The 23,770-nt window shown below is 40.5% G+C and overlaps 1 protein-coding gene and 1 long non-coding RNA gene across 4 annotated transcripts; one reads left to right on the top strand and one right to left on the bottom strand.

The window, feature by feature from the left end:
• Nucleotides 1-718: 718 nt before the first annotated feature.
• LOC147754631 (uncharacterized) lies at nt 719-18,892 on the top strand. The gene is made up of 3 exons (XR_015317420.1): nt 719-978; nt 10,639-10,894; nt 18,034-18,892. It is a non-coding gene; the product is annotated as an uncharacterized LOC147754631 (long non-coding RNA).
• On the bottom strand, nt 1,372-23,541 carry LOC111254375 (uncharacterized). 3 transcript variants are annotated; one of them, XM_022815126.2, is made up of 19 exons: nt 22,665-23,541; nt 15,494-15,669; nt 11,826-12,020; nt 11,371-11,657; nt 11,007-11,220; nt 10,549-10,846; nt 10,157-10,425; nt 9,451-9,769; nt 8,959-9,203; nt 8,447-8,746; nt 7,940-8,226; nt 7,627-7,828; nt 6,987-7,361; nt 6,492-6,764; nt 4,597-4,824; nt 3,361-3,621; nt 2,398-3,000; nt 1,968-2,174; nt 1,372-1,562 (listed from the first exon to the last, which is right to left on the bottom strand). In XM_022815126.2, the coding sequence occupies exons 1-19, from the start codon at nt 22,885-22,887 to the stop codon at nt 1,506-1,508; spliced, it is 5,019 nt and encodes a 1,672-aa protein (XP_022670861.1). In that variant the 5' UTR covers nt 22,888-23,541; the 3' UTR covers nt 1,372-1,505. The 3 variants fall into 3 exon arrangements, with proteins under 3 accessions (XP_022670861.1, XP_022670862.1, XP_086831414.1); XM_022815127.2 differs by having other exon boundaries at nt 9,451-9,766; XM_086975288.1 differs by lacking the exons at nt 11,826-12,020; nt 15,494-15,669; nt 22,665-23,541 and having other exon boundaries at nt 11,007-11,204; nt 11,371-11,510.
• Between the last annotated feature and the right edge of the window lie 229 nt (nt 23,542-23,770).

Here is a 23,770-nt window from a genome sequence, read left to right as displayed (position 1 = left end):
GTATGGGGCTCTAGGTTAAAGGTGAAAACAATATGGACTACTGCTGCTGCTGTTATTGGCTAACGACTATTTCCGATAAAGTGAGAAAACCTCTACAACGTTCTAATGGATCGAGTGTCATACGGCCCATAGAGACATGGCTATCACACACAGAGTAAGCAGCGTCAGATCGTACCGTTTTAACTACTGTGGTAAACTATCATAATATAACAAATCTAATAGGATGGTCGATAACGTAAGACGCTAAAACAAAACTGTTCAGCGACAACTTACCATTACATCAGGATAGTCAAGCTAGTGCTCGTTTGAAAACCGGACAACAGGTGCAATAAGCCTTGACCTAACGGATGAGTGGCCAACACTATTTCGGCATGTTCATCATTGCTGTTATGATGATTATACTCAACAGCTCGACATGGCATATAGTGCTAAGCAATAAATGCGTGTGCATACACTTATAAACTATACAATGTACTGATACTGAACATCGTAGGCTTACTCAGTTTGCTGTTTCCTTATTACGTACGCTTTTGTTTTCTGCTTCCACTTTAAACGTTAGACAGTTCCATCTAGAGCCTTTTTTTATGAAAAATACAAACCAGGTGAGCTGATTTACTATTAATAGGTACCAAGGAACATTCTTGTCGATACACTTTCTGCCTTCAGTAGTAAGGCGACCAGATGTGATCCGTCCGATGCCAGAACCGCTTATCGTTTTGCCCTCGCCTTGATTTGCCCTTTCTTCCATGAAACAACCTCTATTTCCATGCTCTTGGGATTCAACGATGGATACATTAAGCTGTTAACATTCTGACAACATACGTACACATGTCCAATGTCGCATTTACAAGATATTATTCTGTCAGTAGCCGCATGCTTCGGCTGGTGACTTTGTCAACTCCGTTTGATTTGTGTTGCGTCTGCGATCGTTGTCTCTGTTCGCCTCGAGCTTGAAGCGCTCACTCGACGTCGGACGAGGTCAGTCGGACGGCATGTAAAATACTATATGTGTAGTCACATTTGCATGTATCATGCAAAAAGCGTTTTCAGCAAAGTGACCTACTTCAATGATTGTCTGTGGATGAGTTCTTGTGCATGAAACGACCGCTTCTGTTCTCAACCTGCAAAGTAACTTTAGGCACTTCGCGAATATGTGTTCATCTAGCATTGGGTAGACCTAATGCCACCGACCAGAAGTCCATTATACCATTTCTTTCTTAGAATCGTACATATACACTAGAGTTGTCCTGCGCGGAATAATTTTTTTCTAAACACTGTTGAGAGAGTGCTCGCACAGCAGACGTTTCTAGAACAGTAGCTACCGAAAAGGAACACGCCAGCATGCATACGTATAGAAACACTCGGCTCGAGAAAAGTTTAACTAGAGTTTATTTTCTACACAGATTATTTACAATAAAGTAGTAGTAATTATATACAGTTGCAGAAGCCATTTATGGAACGATAGAGCTTTTAAACAAAATCCATAATTTTAGCAATCGTTTTAATTAAACCTGAGTCTCAGTAAAGGAGCTATTTGAACCGGTCCGTTTTGGGGTAGCGTACTGAAAACAAACAAATAGTCTATTCATTGTGAAACGACCAACAATAACAAATGACGTCATCGTAATCTACCAGCTGATGGGACCAATTTTTTCCGCACGACAATCTAAATTTTCGATGATTTTAGGTACCATCTAATTATTATTCGAACGCGACAATGTAATTAAGCGTACAAAAAGCATAGAATCGATGCAAGTATATATATATATATATATATATATATGCCTCTCCCACATAACAATCATATCATGGGTCATATCATAACCTCAATGTTAGCAGTGATCGAGTTTAACTATCCCATTTAGTGCCCAGCCGATATTGGACTACTTCAAAGGTTTATTTTTTCTATTTTTTTAAAGTCACTTTGTTCTTCAAATGCTGAAGTCCCATTTCTCAGGTATACGTACCTTAAGGACACTTTTAGGTGCCTCGCTTGATGATGTGCGAGACAGCGAGCCGGCTCTACATTCTCGATCAGGTGTAACGTCCAACCTTGACATCGACGACTTCATTCCCATAATACGCTCTTTGAGAGTTTTCTTACGTACGATTTTGTGGCCAGGTAAACTTTCGGAATCCGACACCTGATTCAAATCGTTGTCTGAATCAAAGCTCTACAATCGAAACATAAAGCTTCGTTAAATTTCATTAGTCATACACATTAGTTTTGAAATCAGCTGTCCTATGGCCTCTATTTTCCTATTATTTTTTTGAAAATTAGGGCTACTAACTTCAATTACCTTTCTATACGCCTTGAAACAGATATATTTGTTGCTGTTAGCCCTTTATATAGATATCTATATACTGAATGTTATTATTAGATTTTAGCGAGCTTACCACCCCAGGTTTGCCATAATGGTGAGCCGGTGCTGACACAATAGAGGCATCGCTATCGTAGCCAGTGGCATGTCGCTGTAAAGAAGTTTGCGACCCAGCTGGAGAAATACCTGATGCGAGGCTGTCGCCCGAACCCGCCCAAAGCTTCTGATCAGAACCAAAGCCCTGTCCAAGTGACATTGCTTTCTTCGATTTGGTGCGTGGAGGTGCCCTGATGAATGGTAATGCCTGACTGACGTCTGACGCGCTCACAGCACGTTTGAATGATTGGTTCCGAGCAATCTGTGCCGCTGGCGAGGTCAGTTTCGTAATGGATTCCATTCGACCAACAAGCTTTTGTAGCTCAGCCCGAATTTGCTCGCGATTATTTGGTCGCAATGGCCGCGATTTCGCTGAATCCCCGTCGGCTTGAATCATTTCGACTAGCCGAGCGAAGTCTTGAGCCATGTGACTTGTCTCTGAGTGTACCTCATTCATGCATAGGGTCTTCGCTCTATATTCGTCGCGCTCATTCGTGAGCCGCTCGCGTTCTTTCCTCGAACGCTCATAGTGGTGTCGCAGACGACGCATGTTCTCTTTGGCTTCGTCCAATTCAGCTTGTAACTGCATGAAATAGAATTTACACCATTAGACATATACCGAAAAATTCTTCCAGACCCACACGCTCAGACGCACACTTCGCATGCGTTGCTAGGCTAAGTGCATTTCTGGATCTTCAACATGGACCAACAACACATTACATATTAATAAGCGTACAAATCTCCACCGAGTTTATTCGAGAGTATCCAAATGGTTGACATAGCTATGAGAAGGTTAAAGAATTGGATGCAGTCAAAGTTTCGATTCCTGATTCAAATTATTCGGATTTGTAGAAGTCGGATTTTCTCCAGTTATGCGATCTTATTTAATTAGGCAAGTCTAGTTATCGAGGAGACGAGCGTAGACAGAGATTAGGATACTTACGTCAAGAAGCTCTTTCGTAATCTGGTCTTCGCTAAGCTCGCTCATCTGCTTCTGCATTTGTTTATTGAGAAGCTCACGGTGCTGCTCACGCTCATGTTCAGCGCGCAGAAGACGTTCTTTGAGGTCGCGCAAGATCCTCTGGGCATCATGAAGGACCTTTTGCTGATCTTGTCGTTCCTTCTCCCAGGCCAACTCGAGCCGTGTTTTCGCATACAGTTTGTTACTGCCGCGAGATGTTTCCAACAGCTTGGCCTCCTCATACTGATATATTAATATTAACGAGGAGAAAAATGAATAAGCTTTTGTTTAGTATGTGAGTAAAGTATGCCTCTTCATTTTATTCCATTGCAGCACTGGAGTAATAAATGTATCCCTTTATATTTATGTTATTTTCAAAAAGTTATCTCTTAGACATCTGTGGCAATGCAAGAAGGCTTCTTCCAAACGTACATGTAGAAACGTAACGGACGTAAACATGTAGAAAAACATGGACGAAATCAAGGTTTGTCTTTCAAAAAAAGTGGAACACTAGAAGCTACTAAACTTGTACAAGAGAGCCAAGAGGGCATTCTCTGGTCCCAAGATCTTCTTTTTTTGATGAACGCCTTAAGCTTCTATGAACGGCACAACTCGACGTCTCATGTCAGTTATCGTTTACAAAAACCTTAGAGAGGGATGACATGCTGTAGAAATTAGACAGGCATTCCCTAAGGCCACTGAAGCGAACAATTTTATAGATGCTTGTTGCGAAAGAGTAAAGCAGCCGACCATCTTTGATTTATCACGAAATGATGTTCAAAGATCCATCAGATGCAATAATCAATAGTACAAATGGTTGTTTGCTCGACTCCTTGAATTGATACTGTCGAAGGGGCAGCTCAAGTGTGCTTTAGCAAGATGGCGCTTCGAAATAGTCCAGGGATGGCTGAGTATGTGTCATGTGCGCCAGAACAAGAACTCATGGGAATCCAATCTAACACTCACATTAACAGTGGAATAAACTATACCGGCCATATAAACTTTGATTCACGTACTATACCACTCTTTACTAAAAAAAAAGGGATATCTTAAAACTGATTTATAGCCCGAAGCCTTGTGAAGATCGGAATAAAACGTCCGTAGGGGATATTTGTATCGGTACATGGACATAACTTGATTCAGATTGTTGGTTCCATGTAGATACTTTCATCCAATCTGATCAATTACCCTGTAAGCTCCGTCTATTTCGATTTTTACCTGGTTAAGTTTAGACTTTAAAGTTGCCACTTGAATTTCGAAGGATGATTTGTCTGCATCTATTTGAATTCTCATTTTCCTGTTCTCTGAAAGTGCATAATCTAGTTGGTTTTTGATTTCCTGAGCTTGAAAACGAAGTTCCTCCATCTTCTTGAACGCATGTTCTGCGGCCTCTCGGCTCTTTATGCGTTCATCGCGCACAGCGTTGCCTTTTAGCCGATTTAGTTCCTAAATACCAGAAAACACGGGCAAAGCAAAATGTAAACAACAACTATATTAACAACTACTTATCGAATCATAATCATAACATTGTTGTGCTAATTTTCTTTTCTTTACTGTGAGAAATACTGTAATTTGAATAATAGTGCTTGAGGAACAGGCCGATAGTAAATAATTGCCTGTTAAGTAAGGAAAGATTATGGGGTAATTAGGTTAGCAATTATATCCGCGCGACATGTCATTAAAGCAGCTCAAATTCTGGCACAGGAAAATTTATAGATGTTCACTCTTTTCGGTTACTCTTTCTTTTAGCAGATTCAAAATACGTTCTTCACGGTATGTAGTCTTCATGCTGTCAACATGCTGGCGTATGTGTATCGAACACCCAAGCCACCTTCATACTTTACAAATAACTAGATTTCGTTAAGGAATGTCACCAGAGGATAAAACGAATGATAAGGCAATGTTCTGACAAAGTGATAACTGCGACAGAATATATCAGCCGAAGTCCACTATTTTTTAATGAGACCTAAGTTATGTGCGAAAAATGGAAGACTACCCCTTAGTTGCACGTTAATTCTGCCAAAAGTGAAAATTATCTTGAATTTCCCTATTTTTCACGCTTTTGGCCATTGTGATCATTTAGGTAGTAGTAGCATGTTCGCCTTCTCACCGAACGGGCACAAATGTGATTTCAGTCCAAATTTCGTTATTGACGCATGTTTCTACTATAATGAAACAGTAGAAAAGACGATAAGTATAGCAACCCCTTGCTGTCTCTAGGCACTCCCTGATTCAAACAGGTCTTATTACCCAAACAATACGCGATGATTTTAAAGCCAAGATTAGGAGGCCCAACTGAGGACCAGCTATTCAGCATATAGATCGCTCGGTTCCGATTTGAGATTTACAGGCTAATTTTTTTGGAGTAAGACTCAAGCCGCCGCAGACGCTTAGAAAAGAACTTCTCATGACGTTTTTGGACCTCGTCCTTTGTTTGGATTTTTTTTTGAAAAAATTTTTTTGTGTCTCTTGCCAGTGTTGTACATAAAAAAGGCCAATAGTCTATGCCACTTCATCTCTTGTTATAAGTAAACCATAATGAGCCAGAAGCTTTCAATTAGATTTTCCATTTTATTTTGAATAAAATTGTGCACCTGCAGCTTTTCAGTGGACAACCATAACTTCACCGAAGGTGTGTAGCCAGGCCGCTTCCTTGACACAGGAGGCTTCAAGGACACGGCTCAGCACGCACTGCAAGTATGTAGGGTGTTTGCCCACGTAAAAGGCAATACACGATACCACACGGGATGCTTTTTCACCTCAATAGGATGAAGGGCTTTGTTACCTTCTTTCGTTACCCATTCGCACGTCACGTCGCGCAAGGGAGACCTTCTAGCCCGGGCGACATAAGGGAAAAATAATAACTTCTTGGATTGCAGCTAGCCAACACGCAGGATAGGCTGCGGAGACAAGCGGGTAGTTACTTATGCTATCTGTAGTATGGTTAAATGAAGAGTCTGGGTGGGAGTCGTGAAAAAAAATAAAAAAAGACCTCTCGCCTGTTACCCAAAAACTTTTTATCGGAAAGCGAGCCCAATAAAACTGAAAAACTAGCACGTATCTATTTGCGGCCCAGATGGCAGAATTATTTTATCTGTCAGAATGACCAATACCTTCTTGGCTTCTTCAAGCTGTTCTCTTAGGTTATCCCGCTCTTTCGCCAGGGAGATGATTTGGCCTTGCATAGAGTCAAGTTCGCCTGCGATAATGTCGAGTTTGCCTTCGTACTCGCTGCGAAGCGCTGCCACTTCGGCCTTGTGTGCATGTCCTGAATGCTGCAATTTGGCCCTAAGTTCGCTACTTTCCTGTGTGTTACCTGCCTGCAATGTGCGTAAACTTCGTTCGGTGCGTTCCATCTCTCCCAATTTCATCTGTAATTCATCGTTCTAAATCAGAAAACACATGTAGTTAAATCACATGACGGTTTTTCATTTGAAGACATTTATTACACATAATCTGTGTATGTGCACAGGGCTATTGCAGGGTATTATTGATACTGAGAACTGTCCATAGAGATTAAGTAAAGAAATTAAGAAAAAATTCACAAAATTTCACGTATATATCCAGAACAATCGATAAAAGTGCTATAATTACGATTGGGGACTCACGCGTGTCTTTAGACGCTCCTTCTCTTCCTTGTGAGCTCGCTCGCTACGTTTATAGTCATCAATCTGTGCCTCGCACTCCTTTAAAGTTTGCCGCAACCTCTGTTTTTCAACCTCGCTTTCTTGTAGTCGTTTCACCTTACCTTCGACTTCATGTATGTAGTTTTGAAACTCGAGTTTTTCGTTGGTGTACGCCTCATGCCGACTTTGGATACTTTCGCGCAACGTCGACAGCTCCATATTGACGCGCTCGTAATCGTGGCGGCTTTGTTTGGCAATACTTTCAGCACGATCCTTGTCCTCTTGAAGTCTCATTCGCACGCTGATGTGTTCTTCCTCAAGAACCTCATACTTATTGACTGCGTCCTCCAATTCTTGCTAATACAAAAACCCGAAACACATTGTATAGCATACAGCGTTAATAAAATAGCATGAGTGTTAGTCTTGTGGAGTTAGCAAAAAAATTGGATTGGAATTATACTGCACTGGTAATCACCAGATGACTTTTATCATATGCATACCTGTACTCTACAAGCGGCAAAATAAATGCTGTGCTATTGTAATTATTATACCGAAATCATTTACTCTTTAACTCAGTTGTGCCTTCTGAAAAAAGGTGCCAGCAAAACGAATTGTCACTGACCTGCTTCTTTGATAAATCTTTTTCAAGCTGCTTCAGCTGTTGATTGTGAAAATGCTCTTCATCGTCGAAGCGGCCTTGTAAGCGGCGATAGTCCCGTTCCATAGAGAATATTTTGTTCTGAATGCTTACGAGCTCTTCAGCCTTTGCTTTAAGCTCATTTTCATGGTCCCTTTCAAGACGTTCACGACGACGGCACTCGGACCTGCGTGAGAAAAAAGGGCAACAAAGGTTCAAGGTTACAGCTTTAGTGTTTGTATATAAATGCGGAAAATTGCGCGAATACCTTTCTCACACGCGTCATAACAGTACAAACCTGAGTTTCTCTTCAAGATCGGTGATCTTCGTGTTCCAGTCGTCCTTCTCCTTGCGGAACTGCTGATTCATCGTTCGAATCTTTTCAGTTTCACGTTTTACTTCATCCTCGCGTTTATCACATTGTTGTTGAGTCATCTGCAGTTTTTTTCGGAGATTTTCAAGTTCCTCGGACAGCACCTTTTTAGCTTCCGCTGCCGCCCGTTCTATTTTTCTCTCATACTCCTCACGAATTCGCCTCTCTTTATCGCGATCGCCGCCCGGTCTCGAACTTCTTGCAACGTCCAGCTGTCAAAGAGTTATATTATAGGCAAAAAATGTTGGAGCATAATAAGTTCGCTTTAGAGTGCCTCATAAGGAAAAAAAAGTTCAACATTTCATTAAAAACAATTTTTATTTTATGAACATAAAAAAGACGAGGAAAACACATTATAAATGTGCAAAATACAAAAATTACAAAAAATACAGCTACACATAAACGCCAGACCATATATTGTTCAAGACGTACCTCATCTTTTAGCTGTTGAACTTCTTTATCGAGCTTTTTATTAAGTAGATGCGAACTCTCAATGGCCTTTGTCTTAGAAGTAAGCTCAGATTGTGCTTCTTTCAGTTTTACTTGAGCTTGTTTAACAGTGTGGTTCAATGTATCTAACTGTTGTGTGAGTACGCGTAGCTTTTCGTCATTCGCTGAGCTGCTGCCAGAACTGCCACCGCCATTTTTCAACCGAGCTTCCATAGTACAAAGATCTTCGCGAAGACGATTGCGTTCTTTTTGAAGATCTGCTATTTTTCCATCTTGCGTTATCTGCAAACAGAAAATACAGATCAGAGGATCTATACAGGATCGACTAAGTGTGGTGTTGAAATACATTTGATTTTACTTTTAAAAGACAATTTTATCATATATAAGGCTATACGATTTTTATTATGCTTTTAATTTTTTTATAGTTATCGGATCTGTTGAGAGATTTTATATCGGCAAAAAACATCAAAGCGTCGAAGAAGGTCATTTTATACCTCAGTACTTCTGAGGCTTATTTGGAGATCGCCGATTTCATCCTCCAGGTCCTTTATGATTTCACGGAGTTCTCGGATGGTGGCAGTATCTTTAATAATCCTCGGTGGCCTTCTCTGATAGCCCATATTTTCTATCAGTTTCTTGTTTTCCTTATTGATTCGTGCAAACTCGTTGCTCAGCTGTTTAATCTTTTCCTCCAACGATTTTATCTGCTCGTCTTTCGATCGCAACGTTTTCCGCAACCCTGAAATTAACGCCTTCAGCTTGTGCAATTGTTTCTTCGTTTAACTGAGCTAAGATTGGAGCAGGTATCGTTATCATATGAGTTTTACTGTGATCGTGAAATTGCTAGAAGGTACGCTACTTTAGGGGGGGAACTACAATAATTGTCCAGATAAATTACGCATAAACAACGTAGCAAGTAGTAAGTTGAGTATGCTGAAATAGGGAAGACGTTTGATAAGTCGTTTCTAACTAATATCCTTGCTCACCGTTAAGCTCTTCCTTATCTGAGCCGCTCGGCGGCCTTCCCTCTGTAGATCTGGCGTTTACGGTGTCAAGGGTTCTGTTGGCCCCGGCTAATTTCTTTTCTAGCTCTTCTACTTTCAATTTGAGATCTCCGTTTTCGGCCAGTAATTGGTCAGCGGGACTGGGTGTTGGCCTCCGGGAAGCCCTTGTATGAAGACGTTTGTTCTCTTCACTAAGCCGTTCAGTTTCTTCCTCCAAGTCGGATATCTTCCGCTTTAGTATAGCAGCCTCCTCTTCCACAACCTGGAGTTTCCTTTTCAGGTCCACTTGTGGAGCGACCTGCTGCGAATTCCGTGATGGAGGCACAATCCATCACCGCAGGTGATTCCCCCGAGAAGCATAACAATTACGAACACACACAAACGCGCACGAATAGTGCTAGCTACACGAGGACAAAACTTGGCGAGAACGTTTACACTTAAGTGGTGTTAATGTCGAATCATGTCAACTTAGCCAGCAATAAGCCTGCAAGCTTTCAGTGCTAAGCTACTTGCAAACAATGCCCTTATCGATAAAGACCTTTGAATTTCGAAGCCCAATCCTGCTCTACGCTGCGCATCGCTGTACACTAACTATCTACGTACATTCCCTTCAATCTACATAGTATTATGCAATAGAGTTGACTTAGAAAATCGTCTACAAAGTCGCTTGGCTCTATGTACGACTTACCTGAAGGTCTCCGTCAAGCGAGCGGCTACGCACCATCAATTGTTTCGACACTTTTCGTTTTTGTACTTGCAATTCAGCATTGAGTCGTTCGACTTCGCGTTCCTTTTCGATAACCTTTGCACGAAGTTCTTTGGCTTCCATCTCCAGTAGCTTTACCTTCTGACCTATAGGACTTTTGTCCGATCCAGGAGGAAGCTTGGAGAGGTCGAGCTTCGTCGTCGAAGTGTTGATTAACTTTATTTCGAGAGCTCTGACTTCTTTTTGGAGTGCTGAATAAATATTGTACTTTATCAGCTAACTGTGAGTGAGCTTAATGTTCTACATTTCAATTTTATAGATACGTGTCGTTTAGTATTCGCATGCTTTACGGTGCTAGTTATCAAAAAGGTTACCTTCATTTTTGTGATCAAGGTCTTCTGCACGTCTCTTATAAACAAGTATCTCTTTTTCCTGTATTTCCATTTGGATCTTCATTTCTTCAGGTGTTATTGCATCTCCAGTGGAGGCACCGCCTTTAGTCATTTTGTGTACCTGCATAATCAGCACTTCGTTTTCTTGTTCTAGCTGTGCAAGCTTTTTGCGCGAGCTTTGGCTTTCCTCTTCGGCATATCGCAGCTGCTCTTTGAGGTCTGCTTCACGTTCCATTGAATCGAGGAGATCGCGACTCAACCTTTCGTACTCGTCCCCACCCTGGTAATTTAAAAGGAAAATGTACAAACATCATGAATGAGATATAAAGTAAGTCTTTAAGTAAGTGGTCATAGAAACGAAATCAAGTTAGCCTAGTAGTATCTTAAATCAGCTCAAGTTAGACGCTCTTGTCTGTCAATGGTTTTAGAATTGCACTTACCACGCTTTTAGGTCGCTCTGCTTGCTCCTTAGTAAGCCTGTTATTAAGTTCCTGGGCAACCCTTAATTCCTCTTCCAAGTTTCTCATTTTGGTTTTATCGACTTGCGTTCTGGCAGTCTTTTCCAGTTCCTTAATTGTTTCGTCCAGCTGGCTTTTTTCCAATTCTAACTGTTCTACTCGCTTCTCGGCCTTGCGCATCTTGAATTGAAGTACACTGCATTTCAAAGATGGATGGTGGAGATTGTTTCGACTATTTGTCTCTGCTCAGACCAAACTTAAACTTCAAAATGTACATAGCGTGTACCTAAACTTTTTATAATAATAATTGCATTTGTGCAGTAAACATAATTTAATCAACACTAACCGGCAATTCTTTTGTGCTGCATCGAGATCCCGTTTAGCTTCAAGAAATTCGTTATTATGATCCTCTCGGAAGTTGTCGTGCATTTCTTCGATCTGCTGTTCTAGATCACGATTTTCCTTCTTGAAATGCTCGTTTTCTTCCATGATTTCTTCACACAGGGCCTCCGCTTGCGAAAGCTTATTTCTTAGCTGTGTGAGTTCTTCCTTGGAGCAGTCTTTGACTTCTTTTATCTGATCTAACTCAGCTTCCAGTTCTTTGACTTGTAATGCAAGCACTTTATTATCGTCCTGTTGTTAGAGAAATGAATAGCGAAAAGGGGTGTTATGACAGAGTTCGCATATCTAGTTCTCGTGATCCATCGATGCATCGAATAAAACTGCAAAATTTTAGTCGACGAAAGAAGTATCGTTACCGACACTATCTTTCACTTAAGGCTCAACGCTTATTCTAGTTACCTTTAGTTCTTCGGTATTAGCTTCGGCCTTATGAAGCTTTGTCCTAAGCTGTAACAGTTCAGAAGCAGCCTTGTCTAGTGATTTCTTGTCGTCGACGGAAGGTGCACTCTTACGCTGTATCAGCTCCACTTTTTCCTTCTCTAGTTGGCTGACTTTCTGTTCCGATGCTTCCAATTGTTTTCGCAACCCATTTACCTACATTATAGGTAACGAACAATGAACATTGCAATATTTGAGTTGTCAGATTGTAGTAAGAAGCACTGGTCGACTATTTGCTGATGCGCGCAGGTACTTGCATATTTTTTATTGCTATAATGAAACAAGCTCACATGAAAACCGTAATGACAATGGAGGTAATAACAATAATTTTGATGTAACGATTGATTGGCACAGGCGTTAGTTTTGTATACGTACAAGGGCACGAGTCATACTCTGAAATTACTAGACATTACGATGAAAACCCGATTATTCCCGAAACAGATGGTATAAAAAAATGGAGCAGCAGTGTACCAGCTATCTGCCTTCATGAAGGAAAGTCAAACCAATAGAAAAATCGAGCTACCGGGAATAACACCGACAGGAGGCCAACACAAACGAGCACCCAAGAGGCACATCATTTGTTTGATAAAAGGCATTTGAAAAGCATGGGAAGTTATCACATCTGTCGCTTCGTCGTGGCTAGAAAAAAATCGCGTAAAAGTGTTAGGCCTTTTCAGAGCCGACGAGATAGTCAGCCTTTTTAATGCTTAAATTTAGACACCTTACATCACTTTGACGGACTGATGGTAGAAATTAGTTATATCTCATAATCTAAAACGAAAGGCTGAGCAGCTTTTATCGCTTGAGCTCTATTATTCGACGACCGCTTTTCACCTATAGATGAAAACAGAGTTGGTTCTGGGTCGAAAAAGTAGACGCCAGCCCGTCCCGTCAAGTAACAGTTCGAACTATAATTAGGCCGCTGGCTTCTGCTTAGGATCGCAGACCTAAGGCATTGTGCCCTACGTTACTCGCGAGAGTTGCCCTTGTACTCAGCAAAACATGAATCCTAAATGCGACAATGTTAAGCCTAGTTACGCAATTAAAGATGGATCTGGGGGCAGCGAGAACTTTTGTATATGTTAGAAAAACACTACTTTTTCAATTGAGTTTGATCTTGCAAGCGCAATGAATACCGTTCTTTGGGACATCGTACTAAAAGAAGTAAAATGGAAGAAGATAATTTGGCAATGCCGCAAAAAATCTACTACTGCATTTTACGGACTAGTAAAGTCGCTATGATAGTGAATGCCGTGCAGCAAAAGGCCTCTCAGGACCAGCCTACTCTAATCTTGATAATTCGAGTTCAGTTGCTGTCTATTAATAAAATCTCTTCAATATGTGATACTTCTACGATACAACTTTAGAGCGGTTCATCTCGTTGGTGCTAGTGTACTAGGTGTAATGAAATTTGAAGATACAGGTAGCCTGTTTCCGAGCGCCACAGCATATATAATCACAGTGCATATGTTGGCAACCCACGAGATAGGAAAAAGCGTACGTTGCTGCAACAGGGAACCTTCCAGAAGTCACACAGATCGACCCAAAATGTCTCGAACTTTTAGAGGCATCTATTCGGAGACGGAAGAGATTCTTGAAAGCATAATAACAACCCAGCGAATTTTTATAAATATGGCCTTCCTTAGCAAATACGTTTCCCCAAATAGCCTCTCAGAAACAGTTCAGACTAGCCCAATTTCAGTCCACTTCTGTGACCACTAAATGTCTGGGAAATTTTCAGACCCATATTAAAGAAACGTACTTAATGAAGTATCTGACGGATCTCTTTGAGTCTCACGACCACTATGCGGAATTACCGATTTACCGATGAGAAAAGCTGGATTGGGTGTGAAAGCAACTTGGGCTTAGATCCGGCCTGCTAGGCCGCGTACTTTTTCGAATTCTGCCAATTCTCTGAACATTTTGTTTACTTAAAAATCCGTTCAAGCCGAAACATTAAGCTACAGATAAATCTTGGGTAGAGCTGTAGAAGTAAGCAATATAACATACCCGTCATATTCACACATGCCATTAAAATCCGCGGCGTTTCCTTCAAGCGTGATTGTTTCCAAGAAAAAGAAATATTTTAAGAGACCGACACGTCTTTCTACTAACGGTGGCTGGCTCGTGAACTCGAATCGTCATGTGCTGGTTCCTAACTCGTTTCGTATAATCGTTTCGTTAAGGTCTAAAAGGCATTATTATTATTATTTGAATTGGTTCAACGTCCTACTTAAGGCGCCGCAGTACGTTCGTTTAAGCACATCATTTAATTTAAGCGTGACGAGATACTGACATTGCACAATAATGAAATAACACGCCCAGGCTAGTGAAAAGCAAACACTGCACCACTCCTGCCTATAAAACTAAATGAAAATTAGTGAACGGAAATAGGAGAAAATGACCGCCGCGTGCGCAGGGCTCTGCTATTACCATTGTACACCCGTATTTATTTAAAGTTCTCATTATCAACACGTCTAGCTGTGCGAAATCAAAAAGTTTCATTGGTTTTACGTTAATCTATTGTATGCTATGAAATTGTTAATTAGAACATAAATAAAGTATGATTTGAAATTTTGCGAATATAAGAGTGAGTCTGCGAGGAAGTTGGCCCACTATAGGATTTGGTGATGCTCTTATGGGGAGATTTGTATATATCTAAGCTTTGTTTCAACGGCACACCTTTTGGCGTTGGATGAGTTAATTATCAGGCATGCTCGATACTTTAACCGACTTTAAAAGGTACAATGCTGATCAGCTTAATGCGCAGTTAAAGCAAGCGCTTTACAATAACTGTTTGGTAAGGGGCGTTCTATGGATTGCTATATTCACTTCGATCTTTCTCTAGAGAACGAGTTTATTGAGGCAGACGTCAAAGGGTCTATATGGACCCTATGACGCTAGTTTTACTTAGGGTAATTGGTTGAGGAGATAATGACCAAGACAACGAAGAATTCATACCCTTTAAAATTTTCTTCAAGAACAGAAGCGGGTTTAAATCTTTTATTCTTAAATCGAAATTTTTCAATCATTTTAGCGGAGATTCAATGAGTTATTTTCTTGTTTGTATCGATTGCCGACACCTAATTTAATTATTTGCTCTAGAATTTCGCATCGGTGAATTATCCGTTTATCGATCCGTTCTCTTATGAGTTCAACCAGAACTTTTGTCTCGTTACATTGCAAATTCAAGAATTGAGCTAAAATAATACGTTTCAAATGCAGATGTTTATGGCTGTAGCTTTGTTCTCAAGTGACGAACTATAAACAGAAACCATTCATTAATTAGATAATTAGAAAGATCTGTTACTTAATAATTACTATAATGGCTTCTAAATTCAACTTTAGTTCATGTCGTATTTGAAGAAAAATGATGATTAGAAACTCAGCTTCCTTCTGGTGGCGTTTAAACTTTTCACATGTTTGCTTGCGTTTTCTTTGATCTTACTTACAAACTATATTAAGAGTTTCGGGATTGGTGGGACTTGTCATTGAGCGATAGATCTCAGTAAACAGACAATATACAATAATAATCTTACGTAATGATATTTATAGTATCTGCGTGCGTTAATACCATTGTATAACTTATCTACATAAGTAGGTGTTCTCTAGCCAAGCAATATACAAACCATGTCCATGAGGTCCTCGTAACTGTCCTGGAACTGCAGTGTCGTATCAGTGGTATCTGTGGTAGCAGTACACATTGTGTCAATCGTTGAAACAGACCGCGCGTCATCACTTTGTCTTCGTGAGCCCATAGCGCCCTTCACCTTAAGGATGAACTCGACATCTGCTGAGTTATTCTCTGGAAAATCATGAAGAAGGCGGCCCCTTTATACCCTTCCATAAATATATATATATATATATATATATATATATATATATATATATATGTGGACATCTGATCTTACTCTTCAAAACCAAACACTGGTAAATGCATTTTACGGGCGATTTTTAGATACGCATGGCCCATATTTTCGCATGGGCCAATATTAGACTTCTTCGTAGAGATTCGTTTTTCAGTACTTTCTCGCAAAGTGACAGCCTTTGGTTACTGTAATCACTCCTGATAAAAGCAAAAGGAGTTTTTTGTTCGAGCTAAAAAATGTTTCTCTTAGAATTATAATCTTGCACACTAATAATGGTATTACCATCTGAAGGTTTACCCTACGATGAAGCTGACCTCGACCTGCTATTCAGGACGATTGGGCATTTTATAGAGATTCCTTTTGTGAATATTCACGGTCGGGCTTTCGAAGCTTTCGCACATAATTTTACGAAGCCGCCGGGAAAATTCCGCACAAAGCTTCATAGGACTGAAAAATATTCCTTGCATTCCCATTCACGCTAACGGCCATGAGACCAAACAGCATCAGACTTGACTTCTCAACGTATTCGGAATTGGTCATGTACCTAGAAACTGTTTTACCTATATGGAGCAAAACCGGTAGCAGCTTAGCGGCCGCTGCACCACAACTTAATGGTCTCATGATATCATGCCGCATGCCGTTGTAGGAAGCGTATAGCGTGGAAATCATGCTATTCAGTCTGGGTACATGAATATGCTTGCAGAACCTCGTCAGACGCATGGCATGAAGCTTGTAGCACGAAGCAGTTTTTCTTCGCGATCGCTCGCTACATGTGTCGTATGGGGTACCTTTTCTCTCAAAAATAACGCTCAGGAGGGCACTACTTCAGTTTATAGGCAGGCATTGAATAATGTTGTCCTATCGGGTACATGTCAGCCGCACTTTGCAAACGTCCATTGCGGGTCAAGGTCAGTCCTACCGCCTTGTTCGGTTGGAACTGCTCCAGGTAATACAACATCCCAAACACAAATAATTATATCCCTGTGCTTCATACACTATGTATTTTTAATTATCCCATACATCAACGTATAAAGACACACTTCGTGGGATAGCTTTCGTCGCTTCACGCATATTTCTGCAGCGCGCTATTAGCACTGTTTAATTAACACGCCATAATATCAACCTCTTTTTGAGCAACCGTTTGTATGGCTCCTTTCCTGTTTGCATCACTGCAGGGTACTTCTGCAGGATTGACTCCAGTACTAGTGTGTACCAGCTTTTTGGGAAATTATACAGCGGTCTCATAGCTGGGCGACGCCTGGTCAGATCATTTGTCTAATCCAGTACAACCAAGCCACTTTTCTTAAACTAAGGGCGTTTTTACCGAGGCCGGGTAGGTTACGATTAATTTTAGCACTTCGGTCAAAATTTCGATGTAAGTGTCAGTGTCCAAGTTGCGAGGAAACGAGAACAGAGTCTTAATCATGACACCGAGCTTGATTGAATCCAGAGTTTTCGATAGGCTAACGCCCTTTGTTTGCGGAATTGCTCTCCGCCAGAGACATTTTTCCGTTCTGACAGGTATATGCCGTACTAGAGTGCTGCTCTCACCTAATGGATTGTTCATTCTGATCTATCGAATTTTTTTAGTTTTCAAGTTTAAAATGAATATGTCAATTTCCGATCTCCCCATATGGCCCTCAAATATAGGTGCATTAATGTCGGAGAACAGGCGTTACCCTAGGGGAGATTTTTTTGAGCATATAAAGCAATGCGTGCGTGTGGCAGTCGCTCTGTTTGTTAAGTTTTGTGTTTAGGTCGCCAGAAGATCGCAGCTGGGTGGACCGGCAGCGACGGAAAGGCAAAATACTGTAGTATTGTAAACTACGCAGACGCTTCAACCAAGTGCAATTCGTAGCGATACAAGCTTAGCATGCTCTACCCTAGAAGTGCCAACATTATTAAAATAATAAATACAGTAAAATTAAATACGCTAATTAACAAGATCGTATAAAAATAACTGGGATTGATATTACGCTTTGATTCATCTTCTAAAAGCGATATTGTCCGAGGATAACATGTTGGTGCTAAGAAGTTTCAGTTCCCACAAGGAAAAGAATATAAAATCTTCTTATTTGCTAGTTTGCGAACGCGAAATGTAACATTAAAACACGGTACTCTGCGATATGCTCTCTTATAAAGTAACTAATGATTCCAATCGAATGAAAAACCAAAATCAGTGAGGTATATAATCCAACCGTAACTTAGCATGTATCCGTTCGTCACTGAACAAAGATACTTTTCACTAGTCAAAGCTGAACTAGTTTTCTCAAAGTGGACAACGCAATACACAATTTCAGGAAAACTTCATCATGAGTGAAACAAGGATGCTTGGTCCGAGCTAAAGCATCGCCTCGTGCAAAGAGTAACACTGCTTTTGTTATACTGAAGTGTCGTTTAAGGCTAAAATTGCAAAAGTAGCTTTTTTATCGTTGTACTGCCAAAATATTCCGGAGTTAATTCCGGAAGCGTGGTTAGATAAACGTTACAAGCGAATCGGAAGTATCCACCGCATTCGGAACATCCATTGGATCTTCATTCACCCCTTGATGTATATAGAGGTCACTCTGTCTGAAATGTAAACTTTATTTATTTATTCACGAATGTTGTGTAGACCATCTGAAATATGAAATGTTTGTGTTGCGGTACCTGATCCAAAACTACATTTCCATTCATGAATTTATGATGAATGAGGACTCTGAGTACTGAGCATCAACAATATCGAATAAGCAAGTCACACTCTGCAAAATCAGCGACGCAATTTTTGACTGGCAATACAGAACTCACCGTCTCTTTATAAATTACGCCTGTCTTATTTTCTAATAAATGTTTGCTATATAAATACATACTAACGTATGTAAAGCATACATAGTTTTACCACGTACAATAATGTATGTTTCTAGAAATGAAATAGGCCACATATGGTGCATATTCAAGCCTTAGAAAACCTATATCTCAGTGATTTCGTTGTAAATTCTGGAATAAAGCAAAGCCTACACGAATTACTGTTGTGTACAGGCTCGTAGAAGGCGGAATGAATGTTTTCGTAATACGAATTTACCTAAGTTTGTTGCACAAAAACTCGTAATAACTCTACGCAGCTGTGACTATTGGTTGAGCCATCAGCTAGAATGTTGCAAGAGAACGATTCATTTCGTTATGCGCAGAATTTGCAGTATCAATAACGGTACACCAGGAGCAGCCGATGACGGTTCCACCCAGAACAAAGATGTCAACGTAAGCTGGGTCAACGAAGAACGTTCACTGGTGTAAATCGTTGGCAAGAAAAAAGCCCACATACAATCTGGGCCGGAACAGTGTTACGAGCGTGCCGAAATGCTAATTCCTGCGGCACCCTAGTTAGACCCGAGTTGCAAGCCAGACCAAACCTACTTATTAACTCGACTAAACGCTCGTTCCTCGACTGGAACCACCAGAGGAAATCTAATCTACGCAGCCTTCTCAAGGTACCTGGTTATCGCAATACATCTTGACAGTTTTTACTATAGGAAAATATGCTGGCTACTTTACAAATTGCCCTGCATTCTTGTGTAAAATGACTCATATAACAGATTCATCATTAAAGTTATCCTTATGCCTACTTACATAAAGTTATTCAAGTGAGTTAGTTAGAGAAGTCTTTGATACCTCTCCCGAATTTAACCAGCTTATTCTTGTTTATGTGGGCCCACCAGCAACTCGTGGGTGTGCAAATTTTATGCGACTTTATATATCCCGGATATTTAGCGATCGGGTTTAGGATTGTCCATTCCGTACGTTCTCTCTTACCAACCTTACCTTAATATCAAAATAATAAAAAAATTAATAACAAAATTACGTTTGTAAAAATTAACAAGTAGATTACATGAAAATTCAGTGTCCTAGAGATTCATATACGCTTATCACCAACGTATTTTCAGTATGCGCGTTGATTTTTCGAGTGTTGTTCTAGTAGTAGAATCATCTTCAGATGGTTGACTACTTCCAGCGTTTATCTCATATCTAAATAACTTTGCTATGTTTGAATCAGTTTACCCGCCAGCCTTGATCGTCTGGGCATTGTGGACAATGTGTATGTGTGTATATTTATATTCAGTGTATTTAAACATCGATAATTGTATCTCCGTGTCGTGTCAATACAGACAGGTGATCAACCTAACCTAGTTTTTGCCTATCAAGTCTATGCCAGTTCAGTTCACGCTTATTCAGAAACTTAACGAAACAACAGAAGTTTAGCTGTTTTATTTTTATATTAGCAAAAGTGTACGTTATATATATATATATATATATATATTCCTGGTTGATTAGTTTTCCTTTAAATAGATACTATTAAATAGAAGAGTAGAAACCTCTTCTGTGCGAGTAGTAGTGCTATGCAGCTGTTTTGCGTAAACACCGGGTACACTGCATGTAATAATAGGAATGATATTGCCCGTTTAGAACAGCAACAGTGACTCTGCGTGCGATTTATATAGTGGTAAAACGATTCAGCTTGTGTTCGTCAATCGTTCCTAAATGATTTACTACGTTCCTAAATGATGTGCCAGCATATACAAAATTTGTACACAAGATTTTCCAGGTTATGATATTTTTGCACAAACTGATTTGAAACCGGAATTACCATACTGAAAAAAGTTGTGCGAAAAGCCAATATGGATGATTTGAATTAAGACAAAAACAAACTAAACAGCTTTTATTTAACCGTAGAAAGACGACTCCGTCTTTGTTCTGAACTACGGGTACAAACAAACCCTATTTTATAGAATATTAGAAGACATACTATTTAACTTCTTATCTATGCTGACAAGTCTCCTATCAGCTAATCAATCTGCTATACACATTGTATGCAGTAACAGTTCTTTCCATGAACGAGATACTTGTCAGTCGTTCCTTTCTTATTAAGTGGAAGCAGTCTCGCTCTCGACTTAGCGGTCTGCATATAAAAAAAAAATTATACATATGTAGTTAGTATTTCAATGCGTTTCATTCCAGTGTCTAAAGCATGCGATTATATACCGCCAAATAGGTAAAAATATGTACGATTTATGTAATAAACGCGTTATAAGAACGCCTGGTACACGAGGAAGCCGAACTCGCGCAGACAATTTTACTAGATACTAATTATGAAGAGGTTAATACGCTACCACGGCTATCGCCTTCTTATTGCCTATCAAACACCTTCAACAATCTGTGGAATAGTTGAAAATCCAGCTGCCTAGGAATATCATTAATCCATCAAGGGTCTAGTATGGATCTTTCTAATAGGTACCGAAACAAGATCTATGAAAATAGATTGGACGTGATTTGAAGGTAGTGATTTCGTGAAAAGGTTTATAAAAAAAAAAAACATGATTATGTATATTTTACCTAAACAACATCCGTCAATAGATTAATACTCAGTCCTGCGAGATGGATTCTGTCATTGTGCCGAGTGGAAAGCGTTGGACAATTGCGGCTACTAAAGCATTGCTACATATGAACGCAAAAACGTAGTCGTTTCTTTCGAACTCTCTTTTCTTTAGATCTCATTTGAAATGGATCCAAATGAGTCCTTTTTCAGATATGGGTGTTTGGAGCACGCTTAAATGACTTTCAATACGACCCGTTGCATTGAAGGAATGCATATCTATGGCTAGAAAGATGCAATTAGTTTATATTGCTATGAATACACCTTTTATTATAGGATTCGCCCTTTGTATACACAATGTATATAATAAATATATATATATATATATAGGGCAATTGGGCGATAATATTTCCTTTTCGCCGTCCGCAACGGTACCGCCGTGAACAGGTTAAACCGCTTCTGTGAGCTTTGTATTCCTCAACTTGCGTGTGTATAACGAAGAAATGAAATCCGTTGCATGGACTATTTCGAAACGGTGCACTTCTCTTTGGATCATAATGATACAGAAGAAAGCAAGTCCTGACAAAATGACCACTTCAATCTTTAGAATTTGACAAATACTAGCGTGCGCATCGCCTACGCTAAGGATATCTGCGCAAAAAAAGCTGTATCCTATATGTTTCTGTAGAAATGTTCTGTCGAAAAACAGAACTCTATTAAAAATTTTGTAAGCATCCTCTTGCATCTTGTTTCTTATACATAGGTTCTCCTATATAGTAATATAATTTACATTGTTCAAAGGCACTACTGTATTTTTGCATCTAACAACGTTCATATTTGCCTTGAAGTTCGAATCTTTCGGCTCCTACAATATTAATAGTTTTCTACGAAGGGAGATGTAGTAACGTTTGTACGTATTTGATCAAATCAATTCTTAACTCTATTTGTGGCCTGAATGACGTTTACCTGCTTTCGTATATTTTCAGCCCCACAACTCTTGATTCTACTTAGACTTGTCTAAACAACAAAATACTCATTAGACCGTGGCTCAAGCTGTACTTCACGTACGTCCCCACTAGAATGGCCCACGTCAGCGAAATTTGACGTCCATGTTTTAAACCTAATTGAACTATGGATAGCTACAATGAATACGCGTGTGCATATTAGTTAGTAGCATCTATTAATTAGTCACTATGATCGGAGCTCGAGGAAAAACTAGTCCAGCAACCCTGGGAGCCAATTCTACAACCGACAGTAGCAACTGTATACAGCTGATCTTCGTGGCCCTATTGGTAATGCATGCGTTTGCATTTGTCAGTCAGGCGTTGAATGTACGACAAATGATTCATTATTAGTTGTCTGAACAAATCAAAACCTTCGTGGCCTTGAAATGACTGAGATCGTAAGTATAGACAGGCCAGCGTTTTTTACCGATTTGTATAACGCAAAGAATTGTGATGTTAACGCACGTGTGATAGGACGAACCTACAATTCCAGTTTCATAAATCGAAACCAATTTAATTCTTCTCTGAGGCATTTAGTGAAATAGGTGTGGCTGTTTTACTCCGAATGAATAGGACCAACCTGTAACGTTGTTCTCTTCAGGCGTTTGAACGAGGCTATTACTTCGACTTTTTGGTCCATTTCCAATACCGTTAGCTTCTTCACCTTCCTTTAAACTTCTGCGCCTAATAATTGGCTCCTTGGGTTTATGGTCGCCAACATCCCCGAAGCACCTCTTGCAGCGAGTTGGCCGTACCATTCCCGGCACGAAGCCACTGCACGCCGCGGCCTGCTTCGCGCTCATTTTGCGCGAATGTTACTCCGAATGCTACTGTACGTAGCACAACGACAACGGAAGATACACCGGAATGAGGCTCAGTATCAAGAACAATGAAGAACGCTTCTCTGTCACACAGAACGTATCACTCTGTTCTGGTTCACAGCAAGTTAACCTTGGTGGCAAGAAACAAATTCTGGCCTTGGATTTTATTCTGTCGTCTTGCGGTATCCTGTCGTCGTCATAAACCACACGCATCCACTACTCCACAGTTCCACTAGCTATTGCTGCGGTGATGGTGGTACCATCGCTGATTGCGTTCGCGGTAGCGAAACTAGAACAAATAGGCGTACCTAGGTGACAAGGCCTAAAGAACATTGCAGCGGCCTAAGGGGGACAGCGGAAAGAACGGCGTAGAGCCACAGCACCGAGACAACCGATTCTGTTCTCCAGATACCCGTTGGTCGGCCTTGCTGTGCTCTCAAAGGCGCCTGGTGCTCACAGATTGCCGTTAACTCTCGTCTTAATATTACGACTACCATTGGTGTTTCTCTGCTGGATAAAAGCTGTGAGCTAGACAAACACCTTCGATCGAGGCTGATTGTTGCGCCGGTGTGCTACCTTCCACATTCAAGATCTAAAGCCTCTAGCCTGTTTGCTGCTACCAATGTTGCTATTGCTACGCAAAGAAATTATACTCGTCGTTCTCACCGTTTTCTCGTCTGTGTGGCAAAGCAGTGCTTGGTTTGCCAAACAACGCAATAGCCACCGGGCAAGATTGCTTTTTGCTGGTTGAAGGGAAGGCTATTTTTAACCTGGTAGCCTGGTAAACGCCGCCAGTTGCCGGTCGACTGGAGTTGTCCGCTGGACTTCTCCGAGTAAACGCCGCTATGGCCGCCACTAAAGAACA

This window comes from Varroa destructor, unplaced genomic scaffold (assembly GCF_002443255.2).
Source record: "Varroa destructor unplaced genomic scaffold, Vdes_3.0 BEIS01000007.1, whole genome shotgun sequence".
Classification (NCBI taxonomy): Eukaryota; Metazoa; Arthropoda; class Arachnida; order Mesostigmata; family Varroidae; genus Varroa; species Varroa destructor.
The sequence above is the reverse complement of the archived record's forward strand: the minus strand, read 5'-3'. Positions and strand labels throughout refer to the sequence as shown.

Bases quoted from the DNA above. Each gene is read 5' to 3' on its own strand.
- LOC111254375 (XM_022815126.2), bottom strand. From the start codon at position 22,887: ATGAGCGCGAAGCAGGCCGCGGCGTGCAGTGGCTTCGTGCCGGGAATG. The intron at 11,658-11,825 runs GTAACTAGAATA...CTCTAACAACAG, and splicing joins CTAATACCGAAGAACTAAAG to GACGATAATAAAGTGCTTGC. The intron at 6,765-6,986 runs GTGAGTCCCCAA...TTTCTGATTTAG, and splicing joins AGGAGCGTCTAAAGACACGC to AACGATGAATTACAGATGAA.